The sequence below is a fragment of the Nyctereutes procyonoides genome, unplaced genomic scaffold (genome assembly GCF_905146905.1).
Source record: "Nyctereutes procyonoides isolate TBG_1078 unplaced genomic scaffold, NYPRO_anot_genome, whole genome shotgun sequence".
Lineage (NCBI taxonomy): Eukaryota > Metazoa > Chordata > Mammalia > Carnivora > Canidae > Nyctereutes > Nyctereutes procyonoides.
This window is the reverse complement of record NW_026575020.1, coordinates 46,631,875-46,655,872: the sequence shown is the minus strand read 5'-3', so window position 1 is coordinate 46,655,872 and position 23,998 is coordinate 46,631,875. Positions and strand designations below refer to the sequence as shown.

The 23,998-nt window shown below is 44.0% G+C and overlaps 1 protein-coding gene across 6 annotated transcripts in view; it reads left to right on the top strand.

Moving 5' to 3' along the window:
• The first annotated feature begins 2,601 nt into the window (after positions 1 to 2,601).
• Positions 2,602 to 23,998, top strand: part of PECAM1 (platelet and endothelial cell adhesion molecule 1) — a 56,950-nt gene continuing 35,553 nt past the window's right edge. For 5 of the 6 annotated variants that reach the window (XM_055318436.1, XM_055318429.1, XM_055318421.1 and 2 more), the window contains exons 1-6: positions 2,618 to 2,725; positions 6,492 to 6,645; positions 6,732 to 6,758; positions 15,677 to 15,970; positions 19,371 to 19,676; positions 21,687 to 21,962. In XM_055318436.1, coding sequence (XP_055174411.1) covers positions 2,633 to 2,725; positions 6,492 to 6,645; positions 6,732 to 6,758; positions 15,677 to 15,970; positions 19,371 to 19,676; positions 21,687 to 21,962 — 1,150 coding nt within the window. In that variant the 5' untranslated portion in view covers positions 2,618 to 2,632. Of the gene's footprint in view, positions 2,726 to 5,083; positions 5,272 to 6,491; positions 6,646 to 6,731; positions 6,759 to 15,676; positions 15,971 to 19,370; positions 19,677 to 21,686; positions 21,963 to 23,998 lie in introns of all 6 variants that reach the window. The other variant, XM_055318444.1, reaches the window with a different exon arrangement.

Sequence of the window (23,998 nt, the reverse complement as noted above, 5' to 3'; positions counted from 1 at the left end):
GTTTATACTTAAGAATGGAATTTTTGGGACGCCTGGGTGGCTCAGCAGTTGAGTGTTTGCATTGGGCTCAGGACGAGATCCCGGGTCTGGGGATCAAGTCCCGCATCAGGCCCCCTACAAGAAGCCTGCTTCTCCCTCTGTCTGGGTCTCTGCCTCTCTCTCTCTCTTTCTCTCTGTGTCTCATGAATAAATACATAAGTAAAATTTTTTTTTTAAAAGAATGGAATTGTTCCTGGGTCACATGGCAACTCTATTTTTAACCTTTTGAGGAATTGCCAGACTGCTTTCCAAAGTGGCTGCATCATTTTGCAATCGTACCAGCCATGTATGAGGGTTCCGGTTTCTCCGCTTGCTCAGCAACACTTATTATTGTTTGTCTTTTTAATTATAGTTATTCTACTGGAAATGAAGTGATATTTCATCGTGGTTTTGATTTACAATCCTGAAATGATTAATGATGTTGAGCATCTTTTTATATATTTTTTGGCCAAATATTTATTCAAGTCTTTTGCCTATTTTTTTTTTAAATGGTGGTCTTTTTGTTGTTGAGTCATTAGAGCTCTTTATATATTCTGGATCCTTATCAGATGATTTCCAAATATTTCCTTCCATTCTGTGAATTGCCTTTCAATTTCTTGATGGTGTCCTACCAAACAAGTTCGTAATCTCAGCAAAGTCCAATTCATCTAACTTTCCTTTTGTTGGTTATACTTTGGGGAACAGAATACACAAATACCTGTAGAGTGTTTTCATTTTGGGCACCTGAGACATGGTGGTGCTCTTGGCTCTATGCCCAGGCTAATGCCTGGGCAGCTCAGAGCAGAACACAGCAGACTCCTTGGCCCCTTACACTGTTGTGTAGCTGATTTGCTATCAGGGCTGACTTGTCCATTAGACCCAGGGAGCACAGTGCCAGGGTCCATGATATTTTTAGGGGCCCATGAAGAAAGCTGTTTTTTAATCAGAAGAATAAAAAAGAACTTTAGGTCAAAGAAATGTTTTCTTTTCTTTTTTAAGATTTTTTTAAAATTATTTATTCGTGAGAGAGACATAGGCAGAGGGAGAAGTGAAGCAGGCTCCCCATTGGGAGCCTGATGTGGGACTTGACCCCAGGACCCCGGGATCACGACTTGAGCCAAAGGCAGATGCTCAACCACTGAGCCACCCAGGTGCTCCAAAGAGATGTTTTCATGTAAATATAACTCTAATACATTCTTGCTTGTGCCAATGCAGTTGTAACATATAATTAAACTTTTTTTAATGGAGGACACTTCCCTTGAAGACAAAAATGCATACAGCTATGAGTTATAATACAACTTTGTCCCCTGTCACTGGGGGTGGGGGTGGGGAAGAGGGGCCTCTAGCAGGGGATGAAACAGCACTGACCCTCTCTCCCCACCCCTACAAGGTTTCTGCCTGCCTCCATTTTGCCTAGCTGCCCATCTCTGGGAGGGACCACCTGCGGCTATGAGGCCAGCACCTGGGTGGGCATTGAATTAGGGCCTTTGGGCCCCTCCCCTTGGGCTCATTAAGTTAAGTTGAGTTGAGTTGCCAGAGCAATTCAGATCAGGTGAGCTGGGGCCCAAACCAGAGCTCTAACTATTGTTATATTCCCATTGTGCCCTGCTGGTTACCTATGCTTTCAAATGCTGGCTCTCCTTTGATCTTCAGAACAAGCCTGTGAAATGGGTAGAATGGGCGTATTATCTGCATTTTACAGGCAAGGAACGTGAACATCAAAATGCAAAAGCTATTCAACTGCAGAGAAGGGACTGGAACAACCAGGCTTAGTCTTCCATTGTGGTGACTTCGAAATCCAGCGAATGAGGGCTTAGTCCTGCTCATCAACTCGCAGAGTTTACTGTATCAGACCTGCAGCCACAGGCTGGAAGAATGGCCAATACCTTCTTTCCCATCACTGTGGTCCTGAAAGAGATGGGTGATCAGCCATGGCTGGCACTGTAGTTCTCTGACCTGCTGCCTCCTCCCCGACTCTTTCCCAACCCCACCCCTGGCTTCTCAGAAAAAGCACTTCCTGAGGTTTATTACAACAGACAGTTTTTTCCTGCAGTTAATGAATTGCTGTGTTCCAGATTTGTGTGTGACTTCCCTGGCATTGGAAGCCAGAAGCACAGCACAGTTAAAACCACTCTGTGTTCCTTCAATTCCCTTTTACCAAGAAGAGGGAAAAGAGAGGAAAAACATTTGAGGAACTTTTTTTTTTTTTTCCTGTTTAAGGAGTCCACTAAGGACACAGGACAAGGAGAGGGAGATGTGAGGGCCACACACATGTAAAAAGCCACTCAATTTATTATTTTTTTTTGAAAGGTGAACTAGAAAACATCCCATTTACATGCTTCAATTTTTTAAAAGATTTTATTTATTTATTCGTGAGAGACACAGAGAGAGGGCAGAGACGTAGGCAGAGAGTGAAGCAGGCTCTCCTCCGTGGGGAGCCCGATGTCAGGATGTGATCCCGGGCTCCCAGGACCCCGGGATCACAACTTGACCTGAAGGCAGATGCTCAACCACTGAGCCACCCACGCAACCCAAGAATTGGATTTTAAAATTCATAAGGGAAAGGTGAGGATCTAGAACAGTCCAAATTGAGATAGAGCAGGGCTGGACTCCAATGCCCTCCAGCCAGAGGGCAAAGTCCAGCGTTTCTTGGTGGTTGAACCCCTGTGCCTGTCAACTAGTGAATCTTACAGGAACGTGGATGCAGGTTTGTTTGTTTTCTTTCTTGTATAAATTATTTTATTTATTATTGTATTTAGATCTTCACAAAGTTGTCTTTTCACCGTCTGTGTTTTGTTAATGTGAAATTAAATTGTAGTTATAAGCAAAAGTTGGTTGCCTGGGGAACCTTAATTGTATAGTCAGCTTAACAGAAATAAAAGAATATTTGTCTTAAAGTGTAAGACGGTTACATAGCCTTTTGCCATGCACTTACGTTATAAAAAAGTTTAATGTCAAAAGTGAAAATTGCTTGTGCCATTTGAGCTTTCAGGGTTGGAATGTTTAAGTGGAATATCACCTCCTCACAGAAAAAGCAAAGCAATCTAGGTTTCCCTTGCAAGAGGAAATTTTACACTTACAATTAACATGAAAATCAGACTTGTTCGGGAGATTCCTCAGCATGGCTTACCCAGCTCTTACTCACAGTCCTAAAAGGAGACCCGGTTAGTGTGCTCACCATAGGAGGGACTCCACTACCAAGACTGGTGAAGACTGAATCCAACCAGTCTGTGCTAAGGTGGGCCCCAGTGCTGAACTTTCACCGACTTCCTCCTCATCATAGTACTAAAAATCACACCCCGGTGGAGACTTAATATGCCAAAGAGACAACGATGCATGACAAAGCACATCCTGTCCACTGCCCTGTGTACCTAACTGCCTGCATCTCTCCGGCCTTTACGTGTTACTGGCACTCATTTTCCGCCTCAGCCTCTTTACAAAATTTCCCTGACCTTTGTTCAGAGAGCCAGCATGAGGGGCCCTTTCCTTTGTGCTGTCTCCCTTGAGCTCTAACATAAGCCCCAATAAAACCCTCATCTGGAACTTCCAGTTTGGCCTCTCTGTTGCTTGGAGATCCCAAGGACCTGCCATGGTCACACGTGAAGAAACCGGGACTCTCATACATCGCTGGCAGGGATGTCAAATGGTGTAGCCACTTTGGAGGACAATTTGGCAGTTTCTTGAAATATTAAACGTACACCTACTATCCAATCGAGGCATCCTGCTCCTGGGAATTTACCCAAGAGAAATGAAAGTGTATGTCCATACAAAGGCCTGTTCACAGCAGTTCTCTCTATTGGCTCAAAATTGGAAACAACCCCAAATGTTCATTAACAAATAATGATAAACCGTGATAAATTCATGTGATGAAATACCTACTCAGTGATCAAAAGAAATTAATATTTGATTATGCTGATTGAAAGAAGATAGACACCGCCCCAAAGTACGTACTGTATAATTCCATTTTTAAAAAATTCTATGAATGCAAATGAGCCTATAATGACGGAAAGCAGGTGTTTGCAATGAGGGATGGTGGGTTGTGGGGTGGATATTACAGGGCTTACATATTAGTTTACATGTTATATAGGTTAGCTCTTTGTCTATAATGTAAACCGCAAATGTTTTTTCCAGTTTGCGTTTTTTTCTCTTGACTGAAATTTCTTTTGGGGGGTGGAGGGAGTAGAACTCTTGTTTTCGTGGAGTATAATTTGTCTTTTATAATTTCTGGTTAAAATCAGAGTTCAACTAGCCTTCGCCATTCCAGGGTCATGAGGGATTCTTTCATGTTCTCTTCTAGAACTCCTGTGGTTTCATTTGTACTTTCAGATGGTTGGTCCATTTGAAATTTATTCTGGGTAGGTGGTGTGAGTGAAGGGATACAGTTTTTTTCTACTTTTCTTTTAAAATACTAACACTTATTTTGAAATGAAGTTTTATTTTCTCATGGCATTCTAAAACTATTAGCATTGTATAGGAAACAATGACTAAGGCTTAGAAGTTTACTTTGGGATTTAGGGGCATCGGGTGGGGCATTCACCACCATTGCTTGAACGTTTACTTTAAGAAGTAAAAGTTGGTTACTCTACGGTATGTGAAAGTTATCTTTGAAGCCAATGTCTGTTTTAGGACTCATGGTGTTTCTTTTTTCTTGCCAAATAGAAATTTGGCAGATGGGTGGGGGTGATTTCCAGCAGTTATGGAAGAAGAGAGTTTACAGTGGGGAATAAAGAATACAAAACAACACCAATAAATGAAACAATAGAAAAAATTATTTTATGCTGCATGGCTCTTCAATAGCTCTTCTCACAACTTCCACTGAACCATAGATCAGAGAGGAGTTGTCTTCTAGCTGGAAACCATCACTTCTGGGTATTTGCCCTACGACAGAGAATTCTTTGGTTACCCATTCCAATCTGACTTAGCTTTACTGGTGGCAGTATCAGAGGGTAGCATTTACTGCTCTCTGACCTCAAGGAAGTAATAATCTAATTCAGACAATATTGTTAACTTATCTTCATTCACCCAATCATCTACTCTACAAACATGTTTTTGTTTTTGTTTTTAGAAAGAGAGAGAGGGAGAGCACCCACGAGGCAGGGAGAGGGGCAGAAGGTGAGGCAGAGAGAGAAGAATCCCAAGCAGCTGAACGTGGAGCCGATGCGTGGCTTGATCTCACGACCCTGAGACCATGACCTGAGCCACAATCAAGAGTAGATCGCTTAACCCACTGAGCCTTCTCTGATCATCTACTAGGTACCACACACTGTCCCTGTCGTCATGCAGGCAGCAGTCCACTTGGGGGAGGACAGGCCATTATGACACTCTGTAGAAGGTGTCTCACAGACGGAAGACTAGGGAGGTGAGGAATGCAGAGGGGAATGCAGAGGAAGGGCAGCTCAGTGTGGGGGAGACAGGAGAGAATTCTGGAAGAGTGGATGCCTAAACTGAGTTACAATGAGTGGGTAGGAATAGGCCAGAAAAGGAGAGAGGGAAGAGTCCTCCAGGCAGGAGAACAGCATAGACAAAGGCACAGACATGTGATGGGAACTATAAATAATAGCAATCAGAATGTAAGGGCCAGGAAAGAATTGGTGAGAGACCTGGCTGGAGAGGTAAGCAGCTGCTGAATTGTGGAGGATTGTAAACAGACTTTCTGTGGAGGGCAGTAGGGAGCTATCACAATTTCAAGCAGGGGAGTGAAAAGAACTGATATTTATGTTAGGAAGCACCCAATGACCTGATATACTGTGTATATTTAAAGGTATAACCTGGGGGGCCTGGCTGACTCAAATCCCAGGGTCATGAGTTTAAGCCCCAGCCTACTTAAAAAATAAAAAATAAAGGTACAGGCTAGAGGGGCCCACCAGAAAGCATGCAGATCTCGTAGGGTTGCCTTTATCCACACTAAAACCAACTGCAGAAGCCAGGGAGAGCCTCCTGGGTACAGCAAGTTCCAAGCTGAGTTTGCCAAGGCAGCAGGTCTGTCTGATGAACCTGCAGTTTTCTGGAAAAGTCAGCCCTGTCCTATAGCATTGCCAGGGAAGGCAGGAGGTCCAGACTTACACTGTGTGGAAAGAGGCCCCTGAGCGGCAGGGTTGGGAGGGTGAGAGGTGGGGGAGATGCGCCCAGGAAAAAATCAAGAGATCTCGTTGGGTGTCCTTTGGATAGAGGATGGAAAGGGGAAAGAACTCTCACCCTGCCATGAGAAGGGGCTCCAAATCCAGGTGAGACAAGTAGGGGGGGGGGTGGTCAGGGGCATGAAAGGCAAATGTCACTTGTGCCTTTAAAACAAAGAGTCTGCGTTCAGTGGTCCCTCAGGAAGGCCAGTCATTTCCTGAGGAGATATCAGGCTGGCCCATGCTTCATTGTTCCCAGTTCCTAGCAATGGCCGCCATTACCTGACCAAGCACTAGAGCCTGTCTCTCTCTGTGGCGCCGGGAGAAGTTACCAGAGTGGTTTCTCTACTTTCACAGGGCGGATTTATCTGGGCCACGTGGGAAGTGCCTTCTGCCCCAGGGGCATGGCCCAAAGGCAGAACTAACTGCCCGAAGTTCACTCTCAAGATGCAACTGGAGTGGACCCAAGAGGGCAAGATGTGGCTAGGAGCTCTGCTGATACTCCTACTTTGTGAGTTTTTATTCTCTTCCCACATTACTTAAACTTCACGAGAATCGAAGCTAATGACATCAACATATTTCTTCTGTTGTTTCCAGGTCCAAGCCTTGAAGGACAAGAAAACTGTAAGTTGTAAAGTTTCTACTTATCTTCCCTGTGTCTTTTCATGATTCTTACAACTCACATCAAATTGCTTGGGTTTAATGTTTATAACAACTGAGAAAAACATTCTAATTCGGAGCTAAAGTTTACTCCCTTCTGGCATTTTTAGAAGGCTTTTAGAATAAAACACTTGTTCTAAGCCAAATTCTAATCAGCATGTTCTAGAAGTTGCATATGATTTTTTTCTAGAAACTAGTGAATTGATACTTGTTTGGATTGGGGAAGTGAAAAAAAGGAGTGGTTCCATAATTTGTTGTTGTTGTTTTTTTTTTTTTTACCATAAATGTCTTATTTTCATATTCTCCATCCCCCATTGTTTTTAATCACAAATGAGAGGTAATTAATCTGTTTAGATTCAGGAGGACAGAGCATAATTTAAATTGTTCTTATGACTTTTTCCTTTAAATGATCTAAAACAGGTAATTGGATTTCATTTCCCATTGACCTGTGAGGCCATGATTACATCTCTAATATTTTGCGCTTGTGCAAAGCTGGCAGGGAGGGGGCGGCAGGTCTTTTACCTATCTTTAAAGTCTGGTTTATCATCCATTTTAGAGCTAATTTTGAATCTTTAAGATAAGATGCTCAGCTGTGTCTGGGGGCTAACTAAGCGCCCACAGAATAGGATTCCCCTTATCTTTTTTTTTTTTTTTAAAGATTTCTTTCTTTCTTTCTTTATTCATGACACAGAGAGAGAGACACAGAGAGAGGCAGAGACACAGGCAGAGGGAGAAGCAGGCTCCATGCAGGGAGCCCAACATGGGACTCGATCCTGGGTCTCCAGGATCACACCCCGGGCCGAAGGCGACGCTAAACCACTGGGCTACCGGGGCTGCCCAGGATTCCCCTTATCAGAAGTCACTTTACTTCACAAAAGAATGGGGGTGACTGGGTTATGGACAGTTGTATAGCTCTTTGGAGATGATGTACATGGATGATGCTGGTTTGCTGAGTCCAAGCTTTAAGCAGTGGCTCCCTAGAGAGACCATGAGCAAAGCCAGTCTGCTGGTCTCCTACCCCAGTGTCCATGTGCTTTGGCGGGCATGTGACCCCCATGGCAACCGGTGGAAGCTTTATATCCACTATCTTGGTCAGTATCCTACTAAACCAGTGATGTCTCTGTGCCTCAGAGAAATAACCAACTGGACCAAGTGAGAGCCAGTTAGCAGGGCATCAGCATTAGAACCTCTGCTGTCTGGAATATGGCTCTGTGTCTAGGGCCACAGGCCAAACTTAGATCTTTAGAGCGGCCTTCACTTTGCCCCTTTGAGCCTTTTTCCCAATCTGTAAAATGGGGATGATAAGAGAATTGATCCCACAGAGTTGGTATGAGGATAAGATTAGATAAAAGGAGGCATATGATGACTAACAATAGTTTACTATTTGGTCCTAGCCCTTCACAATCCTTCATGATCACGGTCCGTGCGTCACCCGGTCTGTCCACGCTGCCCACATACCCCAGCTACCATCCATACCACACTCTACAAACACACAGGCTGCTGGGCCTCTGCTTCCCAGGACCTCCAGTCTCTCCCACCTTCCCCACCTCACATGGAAGTAAATTGCTCCTTTCCCAGGGCCCCTGGAGAAAGGCCTTTGTACCTCCAGGGAAGACCTCAGAACAGCAGGACTTGGAGCAGAAAGCCTCTCTCGCTGCTTCCTCGGGCCTCCACCTTGTTTTACACTTGAGGAAATTGAGGCACAGAAACCATGAGGTACCTGCATGTGGTCAACTGGGTGTTAGCAGCATGGGGGCTAGGACCAAGTCTCCCATTCCTCCGGTCACCCAAGATCATGCTGATGACACGTTAACATGTATAATCTGCCGGCTGGCCCCACATCGCCTGCTCTGTGATGGAGGTCCTGGGTTAGCCTTGGCCCTTTCTTTCTCTTCCTTTTATCCCAGGCTCCCCCACCCAACCCCAGCCCTCTTGCCTCAGCAGATGACCTTAGCTTCATCTTCACTTAGAAAACACTGCTGTCTGGAGGGAAACTCCCTCTATTTCCCGCCCTGCCCCAGCTGCAGGCTTATCTGCCTCCCCACCCATCCTTCCAGCTTCCCTCCCAGCTTCAGAGGTATCAGGGGGCCAGTCCGTCCACCTGGGCTCTGAGCCCATCACCCACAGCATTCCCGCCCCAATCTCGCTCTATCATTTATTCAGCCCCCACCCCACTTTTAGTATCTCTATCCCCCACCCCCTTTTGGCTCTTTCTCCTCTGTCTACGAACACAATGGGTAGCTCTTGTTCTTATAGGAAAAAGAAAAATCATGAACAACCCACCTCCTTCCATTATCTTGTGTCCCTCTGTGTATCCACTCTGTTCCTCAAATTTCTCTCAAGGCTGGTTTATAGCTGTCGTCTCTCCTGCCCCACCTCTCAGTCTGCCCTCACTTAGGACCCTGGCTTTAGCCCCCACACCTCCCTGCCACTAGAATTTTCTCACTAAGGGGTCATCAAGGACCTTGTAATAAACAAATGCCATGAACATTCACAGCCCATAGCTATCCGGACCCTTGTGCTGCCTCTGCTTGAAGCCTCCTTTCTTGGCCTTCTGGACCCTCTTCCTTGGTGTTCTCCAGTCTACCCCTTCTACCAGTCCTTCCTGGGCTATCACCTGAACCACATGGTCTGGGATGTCTCTCCCGCCAGCCCTTAGTGATCTTTTTAAAGCTCAGGTGTCATCCTGTCACCTCCTTCCCATACCCCACCCAAATACCCTTAGGCAGGCCCAGCTTGGCCCTCTGTTTCTGGCACCTTCTACCTGACCCACCTGCCCCCTCAGGCCCCACAGTCTGGTTCCTGTAACTGCACATGCCCAGAATGCATTGATTTCTTGGTTCTAGGTAGTTTTGCCATGAATATTTTTGTTGTAAGCATTTTCATTGCATAACTAATAGGCTGTAAGGCAATTTTGCCTTGAAAAATTAAATAACTGGTTGACATTTTGTTGGTTTTATCAACTGGTTGAGTTTGGTTTCATTTCTCTGTTGACATGTGCTCCATTTTTGTATTATTTCAATCTTAGTCCTCATGTGGTCTACACAGTGGTGCAGAGTTTTGAACTCACATTTCCCATGGAACTTTGGAACATCTATCTGTGGACATGTGACAGTATGCCAAGAACAAACAACAGTGTAGGAGGCGGTAACACCTTCACAATGTAGTACAAAGTTCTGTTACAAATATGCATTCTAGTCTTTGGAAACTACTTCTTTTTTGTTTGTATTTTTTTTAAGATTTTATTTATTTTAAAGATTTTATTTATTTATTCATGAGAGACACAGAGAGAGGCAGAGACACAGGCAGAGGGAGAAGCAGGCTCCCTGAGTGAAACCTGATGTGGGACTCGATCCCAGAACCCTAGGATCAGACCTGAGCCAAAGGCAGATGCTCAACCACTGAGCCACCCAGGCATGCCTTAAGATTTTATTTTTAAGTAATCTCTACACCTAATGTGGGGCTTGAACTCATGACGCTGAGATCAGGAGTCAAAAGCTCCACTGACTGAGCCAGACAGGTACCCTAGAACTATACCTCTCTTAATGAGGAAGGAACTTCAGTAAAAAAAAAAAAAAAAAAAAAAAAGAAGAGAGAGATCCATCAACAAGAAAAAAAAAAGCATAATTCTATGAACGAAAGATTTGGAGACATGTGCTTAGGTACAATCCATAAAATACAATCAGTTATTTGCATAGAATTGCCATGAATCTACACACATTTTGAATGTATTCGATTATTTTGTAGTTTACAGTAGCTTTCTAATTTTGTTACTCATTTTCCATTACTCATTGTCCTCTTTAATGAATGTCCCTCTTTTATATTTTGTGATTTTCTCTTTTATGGCAAAACGGCTTACAGCAAATAGTCATGCAGTGAAAATGCTTGCAGCAAAGATGCTCACCGTGAAAATATCAAACCTATGATTTCTCACGCCCCTGTGCCTGGTACACGCTGTTGTACCCGGAGCATCCCACCACATGTTCTTGGCCTTGTCCAAGGCTGGTCCAGAGGCCACTTCCTAGGTGAAGATGAAGCAGAATTTCCTTTGCCTCTCCTGAGCCACTCTCCCTCTTGGTGTGGATTGCATTGTACTTCAGTTATCTGGATCCCTACCAGCTGTATGATTTAGGACTCCAGGGATTATTTCTTATTTACCTTGTAATCCCAGCATCTGACACAGGTACTCAGTAAATGCTTCACTGAAGGGAACCCAAACTGAACTTGGACAGACTTGAGATTCAGATGAGATGGGTCAGCACATTCTCTGCTGAGCACCAGAGTTCATGAGGGGCTCTGTGCTTACTGGCTCCCTGTGATTTTCCTGACAATGATGGGTGGGCAGGGGCGGGAGGCTCTCTTCCCCCCTTTCTGAGTCATTTCCAGGTTGGCCAAGAGGCTGGCTGAGTCATGATGCCTCATCTTCCCAAGGAGCATCAGCATCCGCTGATGGTGGCTTGAGGTACAGGGAAGCAGGCCCCTTCCTTTAAGGTCTGGGGATTTGGCACAATGGTGCATAGGGGCCTTATCTGTGCTGTGATGACTTTGTTACTGTGGACCCCCCTCCATCAGCCTTCATCTGTCCAGCTTAAAAAGATCTGACCTCTTTAGGCTGCTGCCTAACTCCAAACTTTCATCACAATGGTTCTGAATATTTGGGGCTCAGAAAAGAAAGCTGTGGATCCTCTCCACCTTCCCACCCCTCCCATAAAAAATGCATACTTGCCTATACTTGTAGATGGTTCAGGGGCCTCCTACTGCCCATTCATGAACCTCCAGGGGGCCCAGGTGTGCACACTCACTCTATTGTGTAAATAGTGAGACCTGTACATGGTAATCCAGCGTGGCTGTTCCTGAACAGTTGATTCACAAAGAGGACAATGTTTTCTACATTATCTTAATAATAAATTTTTGAAGATCAGTTGGGTGGTATATTGCTGCCTAACAAATTACCCGCCAAGTTTAGTGGCTTAAGATAATAATTTATTACCTCACAGCTTCCAAGAGTTAAGAATCTGGGAGTTCTGGCTCCAGGCCTGTCAGGCAGTTGCCCATAGAATACTGGTCAGGATTACAGTGAATGGAGGGCTTGTTGGAGACTGAGGGGATTTGCCTTTAAGCTCAGTCATTCGACTGTTCCTCACCATATGGGCCTTTCCAGAGGGATGCTCATGACTGCACAGAATGAGTGATCCTGAAAAAGGAGAAGTGTTCAAGACAAAAGTTGCAACGTCTTTTATAACCTAATTTCAGAAGCAACAAACCAATACTTCGGTATTTTTGGTTGCAAAACCAACCCTGGGATGATGTGGGAAGGGATTACATGCTGATGTGAATACCAGAAGGCAAGCCTCACTGGGGGCCATTTGAAGGCTGTCTACCACAACGGTGGTGGTGCTGGAGGTGGCGGTGGTTGTGGTATTAAAAGCTGTGCCACTGCTTTTTGTTGCATTGTGTCAATGAGGGTTTGTGTTCATCAAAGAGCTGGGTTTCATACATTTACAATAAAATTACTGACAAATTTCATAAAATGCTTTTCCTTCTTCCATTTTGCCTTCCTTTCTTCTCCCCTGTCTGTTGCAGCTGGACATGGGAGTGTGATGTTTCTTCCAGCGAATCAGTTGAGTTGATTTATTAAGCAGATGTGTGTTTGTTTGCTTAGAAAAAACAAATTGGCAAAAGTGCCTGTGCTAGTGGATATCATCCTCTCTAAAAAACCACCACCTGAAGCTTTATCCAAGTTTCCTTTAGGGCTCCTGTAAAAACGATATGAATTAGGTCTGGTCAATCAGAGACCCGGGCAGGGATGGTGCTAAGCCTGGAGGGCCTGCAATAGAGAGGAATTGGGTCAACAGGCGGTGAGCTCCAAAGGGGCAAAGACTGTGCTGATCCCACTCTTCTCTGAACCTCCAGTATTAGGTGCAATGCCTGGCACAGGGAAGCCCCCTGGAATGTCAACTGAATGATGAGTCTAAGGAAGAGGGAAGGGAATGTCATCAGCCAGGGGTCAGGCATTGGGCAGGATACACTCTACCCCTTCAATGCTCTTGGCCACCTTGGCTCAGTCATTGTTCAACTACAAGGGAAGGCAGATACGAGTGTTCCCATTTTATAGTAGGAGAAGTGGTAGCTTAGAGGGGTTAAGGAACTCCCAGCATCACCCAGCTAATGGCTATGTACCCCAGGCATGCCTGACTGGCTTTCTTCCTGTACCCAGGTCTGCCTCCCAATCTGGGGCCTGACCAGCCAGCCACGGGTGTGCACTTCATCCAGGTTGATGACATAGTGGGTGATTAACCCGGGGAGTCTGGAGAAGTCACTGTAATTAACCTAGAAAATGAAGAATTGGTTTTCTTTTGAAAAAAGTTTGCTAGAAATAGGGAGTGGATATGAGGTGTTAGAGCACTCAAGACTCAAGTTTGGCTTTGTATCTGTGATTGACAGAACCCAGCTAACATCTCTTAAGCACTTCATCTATTCCAGGTACTGGAATGTGTTCCTAGTACTTAAACTCGGGCTCCATTTATACTTAGTATCATTATGTCCATTGTATGGATGAGCCAAATGAGGCTCAGAGTTCAGGAACTTGCCAAAGCCACGCAGTTTGTGAACAGCGATGGGATTTGACCTAGGCAATCTGGCTCTGCACCTACTTTCTTCTCCTGTTAGAATCACTGTGTGAAACAGCATGGTTTAAGATGAGGAGGTACTGAAGGGGGAGTGAGATTGCCAGTCCCTACCTGAGAAGGGATCATATTAATTGATGGGAAATTGAATATGGTCCAAAGAAACTTTGTTCTGAAGAGCTCACCAAGTAGACTCCTCAGACCAGGAACTAGTAAGGAATAGAAGAGACAAAAAGGGAATTATAAAGATTAATACTATAGGAAATAACTTTTGTTTAAACAATCACCTTGTTTCATCCTGCGGACTGGTCAGATGCCATTTTTCCTTAAACTAATTGCTCAGAAAGGGACAGGTGGGGACTGTTGTATTCATTTTAAAACCTGAGACATATTATAGACAAATCAAATTCTAAATTGTTCAGAAAGATTTGACCTTATTAAAAGAGAAAGAAAGACAGATCATCTTTGCCAGTATTTCTGGCCAGCTAGCTAGCTGTACCTTTTCTTATTTGAAAAATGTTTTGGGACCACTTGTAAAAATTACATATTGTTGTTTAATAGGAGAAAATAAAGGAGAAAATCAGAGTGACAAAGTAGGGGCAGGCCAATAAAACTATGGGTCTTTTAGCACACAGAAATTCATCCCAGGGGCACCTGGGTGGCTCAGTCAGTTAATCTGCCTTCTGCTCAGGTCATGATCCGGGGCTCCTGGGATCAAGCCCCTCATCATCGAGAATCCCTGCTCAGAGGGGAGCCTGGTATCCCTCTTGCTGTGTTCTCATATGGTCATTCCCTCTATGCTCATGTCCCTGGTCTCTCTTTCTCCAGATTTCTTCTTATATGGACACCAGTCAGATGGATTAGAGGCAATTTTAACTTAATTACCTCTTTGAAGGCCATATGTTCAAGCATAGTCACATTCTAAAGTCCTAGGGGTTAGGTTCTCAATATATGAATGTTGTGGATGTGTATGCGGGGGGGGGGGGGGGGGGACACAGTTCAGTCCCTGCCTAAGAGCATCCTTTGAGAGAGTGCCAAACTTAATTTGGTTAACACAAGTCAATGGGGGCCCATAGTAAAGTAATTCAAGAATGCAGGTTTCTGAAGATCTTCCTCTGTTCAAGGCTAAGGAGGTTCAGGATATGTAGGAGACCCAATAAATGTACATTCATCAAGCATAATCCATGAATATTTTTCTGTTTGATGTGTCTGATAAGAATACATCTTTAGGAGCCTTACTTAAGCCATGTGACCTTGTTTTGCCTTTATAATACCTGGTGGCCACAGTCGCACACTATCTCTGTCCCCTGAAGTCCTCATGGGCCATATAAACTTCAGTTTAGGTGCCAAACTTTGTAGATGAAGATCTACCTCTCGTGTAAAAGATTGGAGAGTGGGGGCATGGGCGTGGCAGGGGTGGTGGGGAGGAGAGTAAGACTTTGTATTTGCTTAGAGATGTGTAAAGACTAGCTGGAAGAAACTAAAATCAGTGATTACTTCTGCAAGAGGAGAAATTAGAACATCTCTGTATCTTTCTATGTATTCCTGATCCTATCCCCTTCTTCCCTTCAGAAATGACCAGTATCCTAATTTTTTAATATTAATTATATCCATCCACTTTTTTTAAAAAAAGATTTTATTTATTTGAGAGAGAGAGAGAGAGAGAGAGAGAGAGAATGACCAGTTGAGGAGGAGACAGAGGGAGAGGGAGAAGCAGAATCCCTGCCCAGCAGGGAGCCTGATGCAGGGCTCAATCCAGGACCCTGAGATTATGACCTGAGCTGAAGGCAGATGCTTAGCCAACTGAGCCCCCTAGGTGCCCCTCCATCCACCTTTCTAAGCTTGCATTATTTCAAATAACCTATCTGTGGGCTCTTTGGGGTTTTCACATAGACATCATATCATCTGCCTTTGGGGATTTTGAAACATTTGGCTATACTAGGCACTCAAAAATTTAAATGAAATGTTTATAATATCTGATTGTTTTATTCACGCTTCATGGAAGTCGATGAGACGGGAGGCTCACAGATCATGGCAGACACAGTAGCTCTCAATCCCAGATCCTGATGCTGAAGAGATAGCCTCTTTGAGAATGGGGACCACACACAGCCATCGCCTGCCTGGTCCCTGTGGGCATGGGGACCCCTGGATGCTACACTGAAGAGGGTGCGCTCATACCGATTTGACGTGGTAAAGGACACCAGGATGATGTTTCTGAGATAACAGGTGTGTCTGCTCTCCTTCCTTGGCATTTAGCGTTCACCATCAACCACATCCACATGGAGATCCTACCAGGAGAAGAGGTGCAAAATGGGGAGAACATGACCTTGCAATGCATCGTAGACATCAGCACCACCTCTCATATCAAGCCTCAGCACTGGGTGCTGTTCTATAAGGATGATGTGCTATTTCACAATGTCTCCTCCGTGGAGAACACTGAGAGTTATTTTATTCCCCGAGCCCGGGTCTATGATGCAGGGACATATAAATGCACCGTGATTCTGAACAACAAGGAGAAAACCACCTCGGAGTACCAGGTGTGGGTGAAAGGTGAGTCCCTGCATCTGAACGTAGCTCAAACAGATGCAGGATAGCACATATGGTAGCAAGAATAGTAACTGAATGGTTGGTAACCCTGGACCTACCCTTCCTACTCCTCTGCGTGGCGTTGTCCTAACCTGAAAATGTCAGCGTTAGACATGTTCCTAATATGCCAGGTTATTTCTCATCTCCTTGCCTTTGCATATACTAGTCTTTCTCCTGGGAATACCCTTCTTCTCCTCTCCTTGTGAACTGCTATTCCTCCTTCAAGACTCAACTCAACTCTTCTCTGACGTGTTACCAAGCAAAACCAATTGCCCCCAGGGTCCCCATCCTCATAGCTCTTAGGTAGTCTCGGTATATACTAGTATTTGTATAAAAGCCCATAGGCTGAGTATTGACACTGGATGCTGCAGTCACTCTGCCTGGAGGCCTCTCTAAATTTTAAAATTCTCATCAGTGGAATGGAAGTAATAGTAATGCCCAGCTCAGGGCGTTATTGGGAGAATTAAAAGACATCTCTCAGTAAAGTGCTCAGTATCATTTCCAGCACATAATAAATTCCCAATAAATGACAATTGCTATTTCACTGCATTGCAAGTGTTTCGCACACATTGATCTGCTTTTTTGGACTATGAAGTCACAAGGAAAGAGACGGTGTTTGGTCCATTTTTAAAATCTCAAACAAAGAATCTGGCTCATAGCAGACAATAAACGGTCATGGAATAAATCAAGCAAATGATAAAGGGAAGTACAAATGGAGAAACGAGGGAAATCATGGGGAATTTGGGTTCAGAGATACAGGATTCCATCCATCCACTCATTGATTTACTCCTTTAAGAAGCATTTCCCAAGGCTGCCAGTCAGGAAGAAGACCAGTTGCAAGACCTAAAAATGCATCAGGTGGAGGCCACCTCTAGGGGCACTTACTGTCTGGTGGGGAAGAGAGACATTTACAAAAATCATTATAGTCCAATACTCCTGTGATCTGAGTGCTGTGGGAACACAAAGGTGAGAGGAAAGCATTCCTCCTGGAGAAGTTAAAGATGGCTTCCTGGAGAAGGAACATTGGCTCCAGATATAGAAGATCGAGTAGGAGTTTGCTTGATGGTGAAGTGGAGTGTAGCGTGAGTGGAAGAGCAGAGGCTAAGAAAGAGCACGAAGTATCCCGGCAGAGTGCCCCTCAATCAAATTCCCCAATCTTTGGAATCTTCATCCCTGTCTCTAAAATAGAGATTACTAGGTAGCTACACATACCCCTGAAGTTCATTTGGTTTTGAAGATTAACTGTTATAGCAGCGAAGTGTGCTCAGTAAGCAAGTACTGAATGAATGAATGTTCGAGGGGCTTGGCCAGGCCATCCTTAGGAAGGGATAGTTCTTTCAGCATACAAGAAGCAGGGAAAACCAGTGGGAAAGTACTCAGGTGTATTGTTCTTTCATGAGCACACAATCTCTGGCCACTTTTTTGGTCAGTCCTTGAGGCTCACATGGGAGGACATGACATCATCATCCTCCCCCAGGGCCAGTTCTGTGGGTGTCAAACAGACAGTCGGGGGCACAGCTGGCTGGACATCTCTTTGTGTCACCAGGGGCAACAACAGCCACAGGGATGAAGCCCAGCCTTTCTCCATCTTCACTGAGGATGGGGCCTGCCAGGACCAATGGGTCTAGCATTGACTTGAGTGATGAAAGATTGGCAGGGCTGGATTTGGGAAGTGTTGAAAAGACAGGTACTGGCAGGTTTTTGAAACTTAGGGTAATTTTTCTTAAAATTTAGTGATTTAATGGATAGAGTTAGCAAGGTGAGCCCTGTACTTCCCTGAGAGCTGCCACCATAATGTCATTTTTGCATTTTTGTGCTCACTTTGGTCATCAGAGCAGTCATTCACACTATTGTAACTTCTAGTGATAAGAACTGCCACCTTCTTAGGCCCTCATGAGGTCAATGGTTGTAAGTGCTTTACACACATTTCATTTAACCCCTGCAGTAGTGCTGGGAACCAAACGTGGTTCCCCCCATTTCCAGGGATAGACACAGGCTCAGAGAGGTTGAATGGCATGTTCATGCCTTGGAGTTGCATCAAAGCAAAGCTGGTTAGAGCCAAGATCTCTTGGACTCCAAAGTTGGCCATTCATTCATTAATTACACATTTATTGAGTCCCATTCTGAGGCAGACTGAGGACCCAACAGTAAGTAAGACACAATCCCTTCCCTTGGGGAGATCAGCATGAAGCAGGGCAGTACTTTCATAAACAGCTGCAGCCACAGGTAACAATAGTGGTATGAACACAGTATTGGCCACCTTCCCAAGAGGACAGCCCATCATCTCCAAACTGGGTGTCTCAAAACAAAGATTCATAAGAGTCATAAGCAACTGGGGGAGGTAGCAGGTTCACAGTACAAGATAGTCTGCTGACTCTTAAGATGGAGCTCATGACCACCAGATCACAGAGCCTGAACAAGACATGTAGTCTCCTAGTTCCTCCTCATCTGATGGCTCACCACCTAATGTACCTTTCCTCCTACCATTTCCTTTGCTCTAGATGGCCCTCCCAAAAAGCCCCCCACATTCCTTGACACAAGCAGTTCCCATGCACAAGCACCCTGAAATGCCTGTCCTTAGCCTCCATCCCACCTTGTCTATCCAAATAACACCCTTCCTCTAAGATTGCTCTCAAGTACATCCCTTCTAGAATCTCTCTGATCCCCCAGGCAAAGAGAGCCTCCTTCCTTTTTCCTGACTGCTATATCACTCATTATCTCTGCAATACATTCTAATATTTAGTTATTTTCAGCTTTGTTTTTTTGAACTGGAAGGCAATGTATCCTTCCCCTCTCCACCTCCCACTCCCACCCCAACTTCTGGCTTTGGAGTCAGACAGACCTGGAGTCAAATCTCAGTTCTGGGGATTGATGGCTCTGAGTTTTTGGATGAACCTTGAACCTCTCTGAGCTTCACCTTCATCTGTAAAAATAGGCACAATTTTATCTTTCATGCCCACCCAGGATATTTATTATGAGAATTACATACATGAGGTCATGGATACAAAGTCAATCCTAGCTTGTGGTTGGCAGTCAATAAATTTTAACAACAACCACACGGTAATGCTAATAGATACTAGTTGTTTTGTTTTGTCTTTAATTATATCAGCTGGGAAGACTTGTCTTCCCCATGGGTTTATAAACTTTGAAAGCACCAACCACATCTTAAGTGTATTTCATATTTTTCAAAGTAGCTGGTATAGCTCTAGACACATAACATGCTCAATAACTACCTGGTAGGTAGCACTGGGGTTCTAAGAACAAAGCAGAAGACCTTCAGATGGGTCAACCACAGAAACCCAGCTGAGGGAGGCTTGCATAGCTATAGCAAACTGATACTAATGGACTTTCTCTTCCCCCAAAGGAGTGTCCGATCCCATAGTGACACTGGACAAGAAAGAGGCAATAGAAGGCGGGGTCGTGAAGGTCAATTGTTCTGTCCCAGAGGAAAAGCCCCCGATATATTTCACAATTGAAAAACTCAGACTAGATACGAAAGGTTTCAAGCAAAAAAGAGAAAAAACTTCTCGCAACCAGAATTTCATGATGCTGGAGTTCACAGTGGAGGAACAGGACCACGTTATATTTTTCCAGTGCCAAGCCAGGATCATTTCTGGGACCCACATGGAAACCTCTAGAGCCATCAAGAGTGAACTGGTCACCGTGACGGGTTAGAGTCCTACTCTCCTTTTTATCACTCTTTCTGCCTTGCTGGTTTGGGATGGGGAGAAAGAGCCCAGAAATCAGGAAGGGGGCTGGGGCCTTCTGGCTGGGCTTCTGTTCTCAAGACTGTTCTTAACCACTTCAAGGCTATGTTTATAGTTTAAAATATATGTGTGTGTATATGTGTGTTTGTGTGTACATGTAAAATTTCCCAAACAAAAGTTTCTCAAATAATATGTAATATATGAGGCATTTTGCCATTTTCTATTCGGTTGTATTTCAGTTTTTTAAAACACTGGCCATGACTCCGTGAAATGATGCATTGTGTAACCTGCAGCTTGGAAACCATGGCTTTAAGCCAACAACCCTCAAGCCAGGGTCAGACACCAGGAGGTGGAGTCTGGAGGGGATTGGGAGGGAAGGGGGTTCAGGTCCTCCGCCTTTGCCTCCCACATTTGAGAAAAGACTCCCCTCTTCTACCCACCCCTTATCACCAAGATAAGAAATAAATAAGGTGGCTGGAGGAGTGCTCTGGAGTGAGAAAGACAATAGCAGAGGGAAGCCTGGGGCTGTGTATCCAGGATCAAGAGAGCTCCAGGACAGGCAACCCACAGAATGGGACAAGGACTCCTGAGCCGAGAAGAGTCAAGGGAAGGCACACTCTAGTGCAGATAGCCTCAAGTCTTTTCTATAGGAGCCTCAGAGTTTGTCGTAAATACCCTTCTGCTTTTGGTACCTATTTTCACCTCTGCCCATTGTGTGTGTGTGTGTGTGTGTGTGTGTGTGTATACAGGTATGAAATTATGTATATATAATATTTTTCTGATTATAATACATGGTGTGGGTTCAGTTTTCAGAAAATATGGCACAATATAAAGGATAAAGTGACAATCATTCATAATACCACTGCTCAGAGAAAATCACTTGTAGGTCCCAGACTGGTTCTGCTTATACATTCATGCACACACACACAATTTTTGTTTGTTTTTCTTTGTTTTTACAAAAAACACAACCTGCCCAACATACTGTTTTATAACTTTTCCTTAACTTATCAATATGTTACAAACTTTTGTCTGTATCAAGGAATACAGATGTGGGTCTTTTTTTTTTTTCGTGGTACCTCAGAATCTTATTATAGGTATGTACCATAATTTACTAGTACCATTATTTTTCCAGTGGTAAACATTTGGGTATTTTCCTAATTTTTTGCTATTAAAACAATCCTGGAATACACACACTTATCATTTGTACTTTTGCAAATATTTTATTTCATTATTATTTATGACATTGATTCCTGGCAGTCAAGTTGTTGATTCAAATGTTTGTGCATTTTAAATAATGATATGTATTACCAAAGCGCTCCTCAGATTGGTTGAACATGTCCATCAAAAGTGATGCTAGTGTTTATTTTCCCACAACCTTGCTCTCAGAGTATTATCTACTTTCATTATTTTTTGTCAATCTAATTGAGGCACAGTGATATATTGTTGTTCTTGTGATTTGTATTTCTTTGGTTTTTACTGAGGTCGAGTATGTTCTCTGTGTTGATTGACCAATTACTACATTTCCCCCCATAAACTGCCTGCTCGTATGCACTTGGCCCATTTTTACTGTTTCTGATTGATTTGTTTGAGTCCTTTATAAATTAAAGGCATTAACTCTTTGTTGAGTACTATGCAAATATTTGCCCAAGTTTGTCATTTGTCTTTATTTTATAAGCTTTTCAAGCAGAAGTGTTTCAACTCTGTATAATCAAACCTATCCATCTTTTTCCTTTTGGCATCTCAGTTTCGTGATTCACACCTGAAACTTATTAAGGAGTAAGATGGGAGGGAGCATTAGAGCAACTTAAGAGAAGGTTTTTGATAGGAAAGATTCAATTTTTTTAATTAATAAGGAAGGACAGTAATTGGCAAAAAAAAAGAAAAAAAGATTAAAAAAGGGGAGAGGATATAAGTGCCTCTTCCTCTCGTCCAGATTTGAGCCTGAGTCCAACCAGCTTATCCTCTTCTTGTAGAATCCTTCTCTAATCCCAAATTCCACGTCAGCCCGGAAGGAGTGATCACAGAAGGAGATCAGCTCTACATTAGGTGCACCATTCAAGTGACACATCTGGTCCAAGCATTTCCAGAAATCATAATCCAGAAGGACAAGGCAATTGTAGCACACAAGAGGCATGGTAACGAAGCCACCTACTCAGTGATGGCCATGGCGGAGCACAATGGCAATTACACATGCAAAGTGGAAGCCAGCCGGATATCCAAGGTCAGCAGCATCGTGGTCAACATAACAGGTAGGGCTGCTGCTGGAGGGTGTGGGAATATGATGGGCTCAAGCAGTCACCATGCTGGAATCCAGAATGGCCAGTGAGGGCTGATAGTTCTGTTCCTGCTTGTCTGAATGATGTACTCAAATGGGGTTGTGGTGCTCAAGGGAAAAAGTCAATGCTGAGCCAGTAAGCAGTTAAATGTGGTGGTTGAGTGTGCAAGTTCTGGCATCAAATCCCAATACTGTCACTCATTACTAGGTGACTTACTGAGCTTCTCCATGGCACAGATCTATGAGATGGGGATAATGACAGCAGTCACCTGTAGGACTGTTACAATGACTAAGTGATGTGGCTCTGCTATAAAGAGCCTCATACGGAAGAAGCACTCTGTGAATGTTGTTAACATGTCTATTATTATACCACATTTATCTTTCCTATGTGCCAAGCACTAGCCTAGATCCCAGACATAGGTCCTAAGATAGGGTCAGGAGTGAGAAAGCGTTAATAAATGAAAAAACAATAGTAACAATTCCCTTTTGTTGAACACTATATGACTGGATTATATACTTTTTCTTTTTCTTTTTTTTCAAGATTTTTTTAAAAGATTTTATTTATTTATTCATAGAGACACAGAGAGAGAGAGAGAGAGAGAGAGAGAGAGGCAGACACACAGGCAGAGGGAGAAGCAGGCTCCACCCAGGAAGCCTGATGTGGCACTCGATCCCGTGTCTCCAGGATCACACCCCAGGCTGCAGGCAGCACTAAACCGCTGCACCACCGGGGCTGCCCTACATTTTCATTTCATGCTTATAACAATGCTATGAGATAGGTGTCATGATTCTGCATTTATGGATGTGGAAATTAAGGCTGAGGTGTTAGGTCACTCACCCAGAAATTACAGGATTACCAGATGGCAGAACAAAAGTTATCCTCAGGTCCATTTGACTTCCAAACCCATACACTTAATAGTTCAATTGGACTCTTTCCTCCCTTTCCTGGTTTTACTTCTCTCCATGGTACCTATCGCCAAAGAAATATACTTTATCTTTTCCTGTTTATTGTATATATTCAGGGATTAGAATGAGAGCTGATAAGAGCAAGGACATTACCTGTTTTATTCAGTGCTATGTCCTTAACACCTATAATAGTGCCTTACACACAGTAGGACTTCAATACATATTTGTTGGATGCATGAAGGAACACTGGATGACAGAGTTTCTGAGGGCAGAGTGAATCAGCACTTCTTGGTTGCCAAATGAAGGTGTTCATTCATTCCTTCATTTACGGAAAGCCTTCTAAGTGTCAACCATTGTGTGTACAATCACAGGGACAGTCCAAGTATCACAGGTAGGCTGCCAACTTCCTGACTAGATGATTGGCATATGCGTTGGATCCTGCTGGTCTATAGTGTGTACTAGCAATTTAATTTATCATTGATAATGACAACTATCTTGATGGTACATGATGTTTTTCACCAACAAGACATAGTATCTCATTAGAGAAAAGTATTCAATTCAACATACATTGAGTACTTTCTTATGCTGGGCAACTTACTGGGGATAGACAGCTACTTAAGGTCAGATTTTGCCCTTGAAGAATTCACAGACATAAATAGACCATTCAAATGCAATATCATGAACAAGTATAATAAAGGGATGGGCGTACTGCTGTGAGAGCAACAGGAGCCAAGTGGTGAACCACCTGACTCTAGCATCAGTTAGAGCAGCAGGGTCAGGCTACTTTAGGAAAGCATAAAAGCATCATTGGTGCCCAAGATACTACTGTTGTAGGTGATCATCTACACCCAGAAGTCTTTATTATGTGGAGTATGCAAGTCATTCAGTAGATCAGCCTCCCTGGCCCAAGATAGCAGAATGTTAGTTCTTCAGGCTGCCCTTCCCATCCCTTCAGCCTGAGTGCTCTGTGATCCCAAGCTCTGCCCTTTCCACATGGAGCTAACTGAGCCACATCAGGGCTGGCAGGCAAGCACCCTCATGTTCAAGTTCTATCAGGCCTTTGGAAATGTCTCCAGGCCCACCTATACACCTGGTTATCCACAC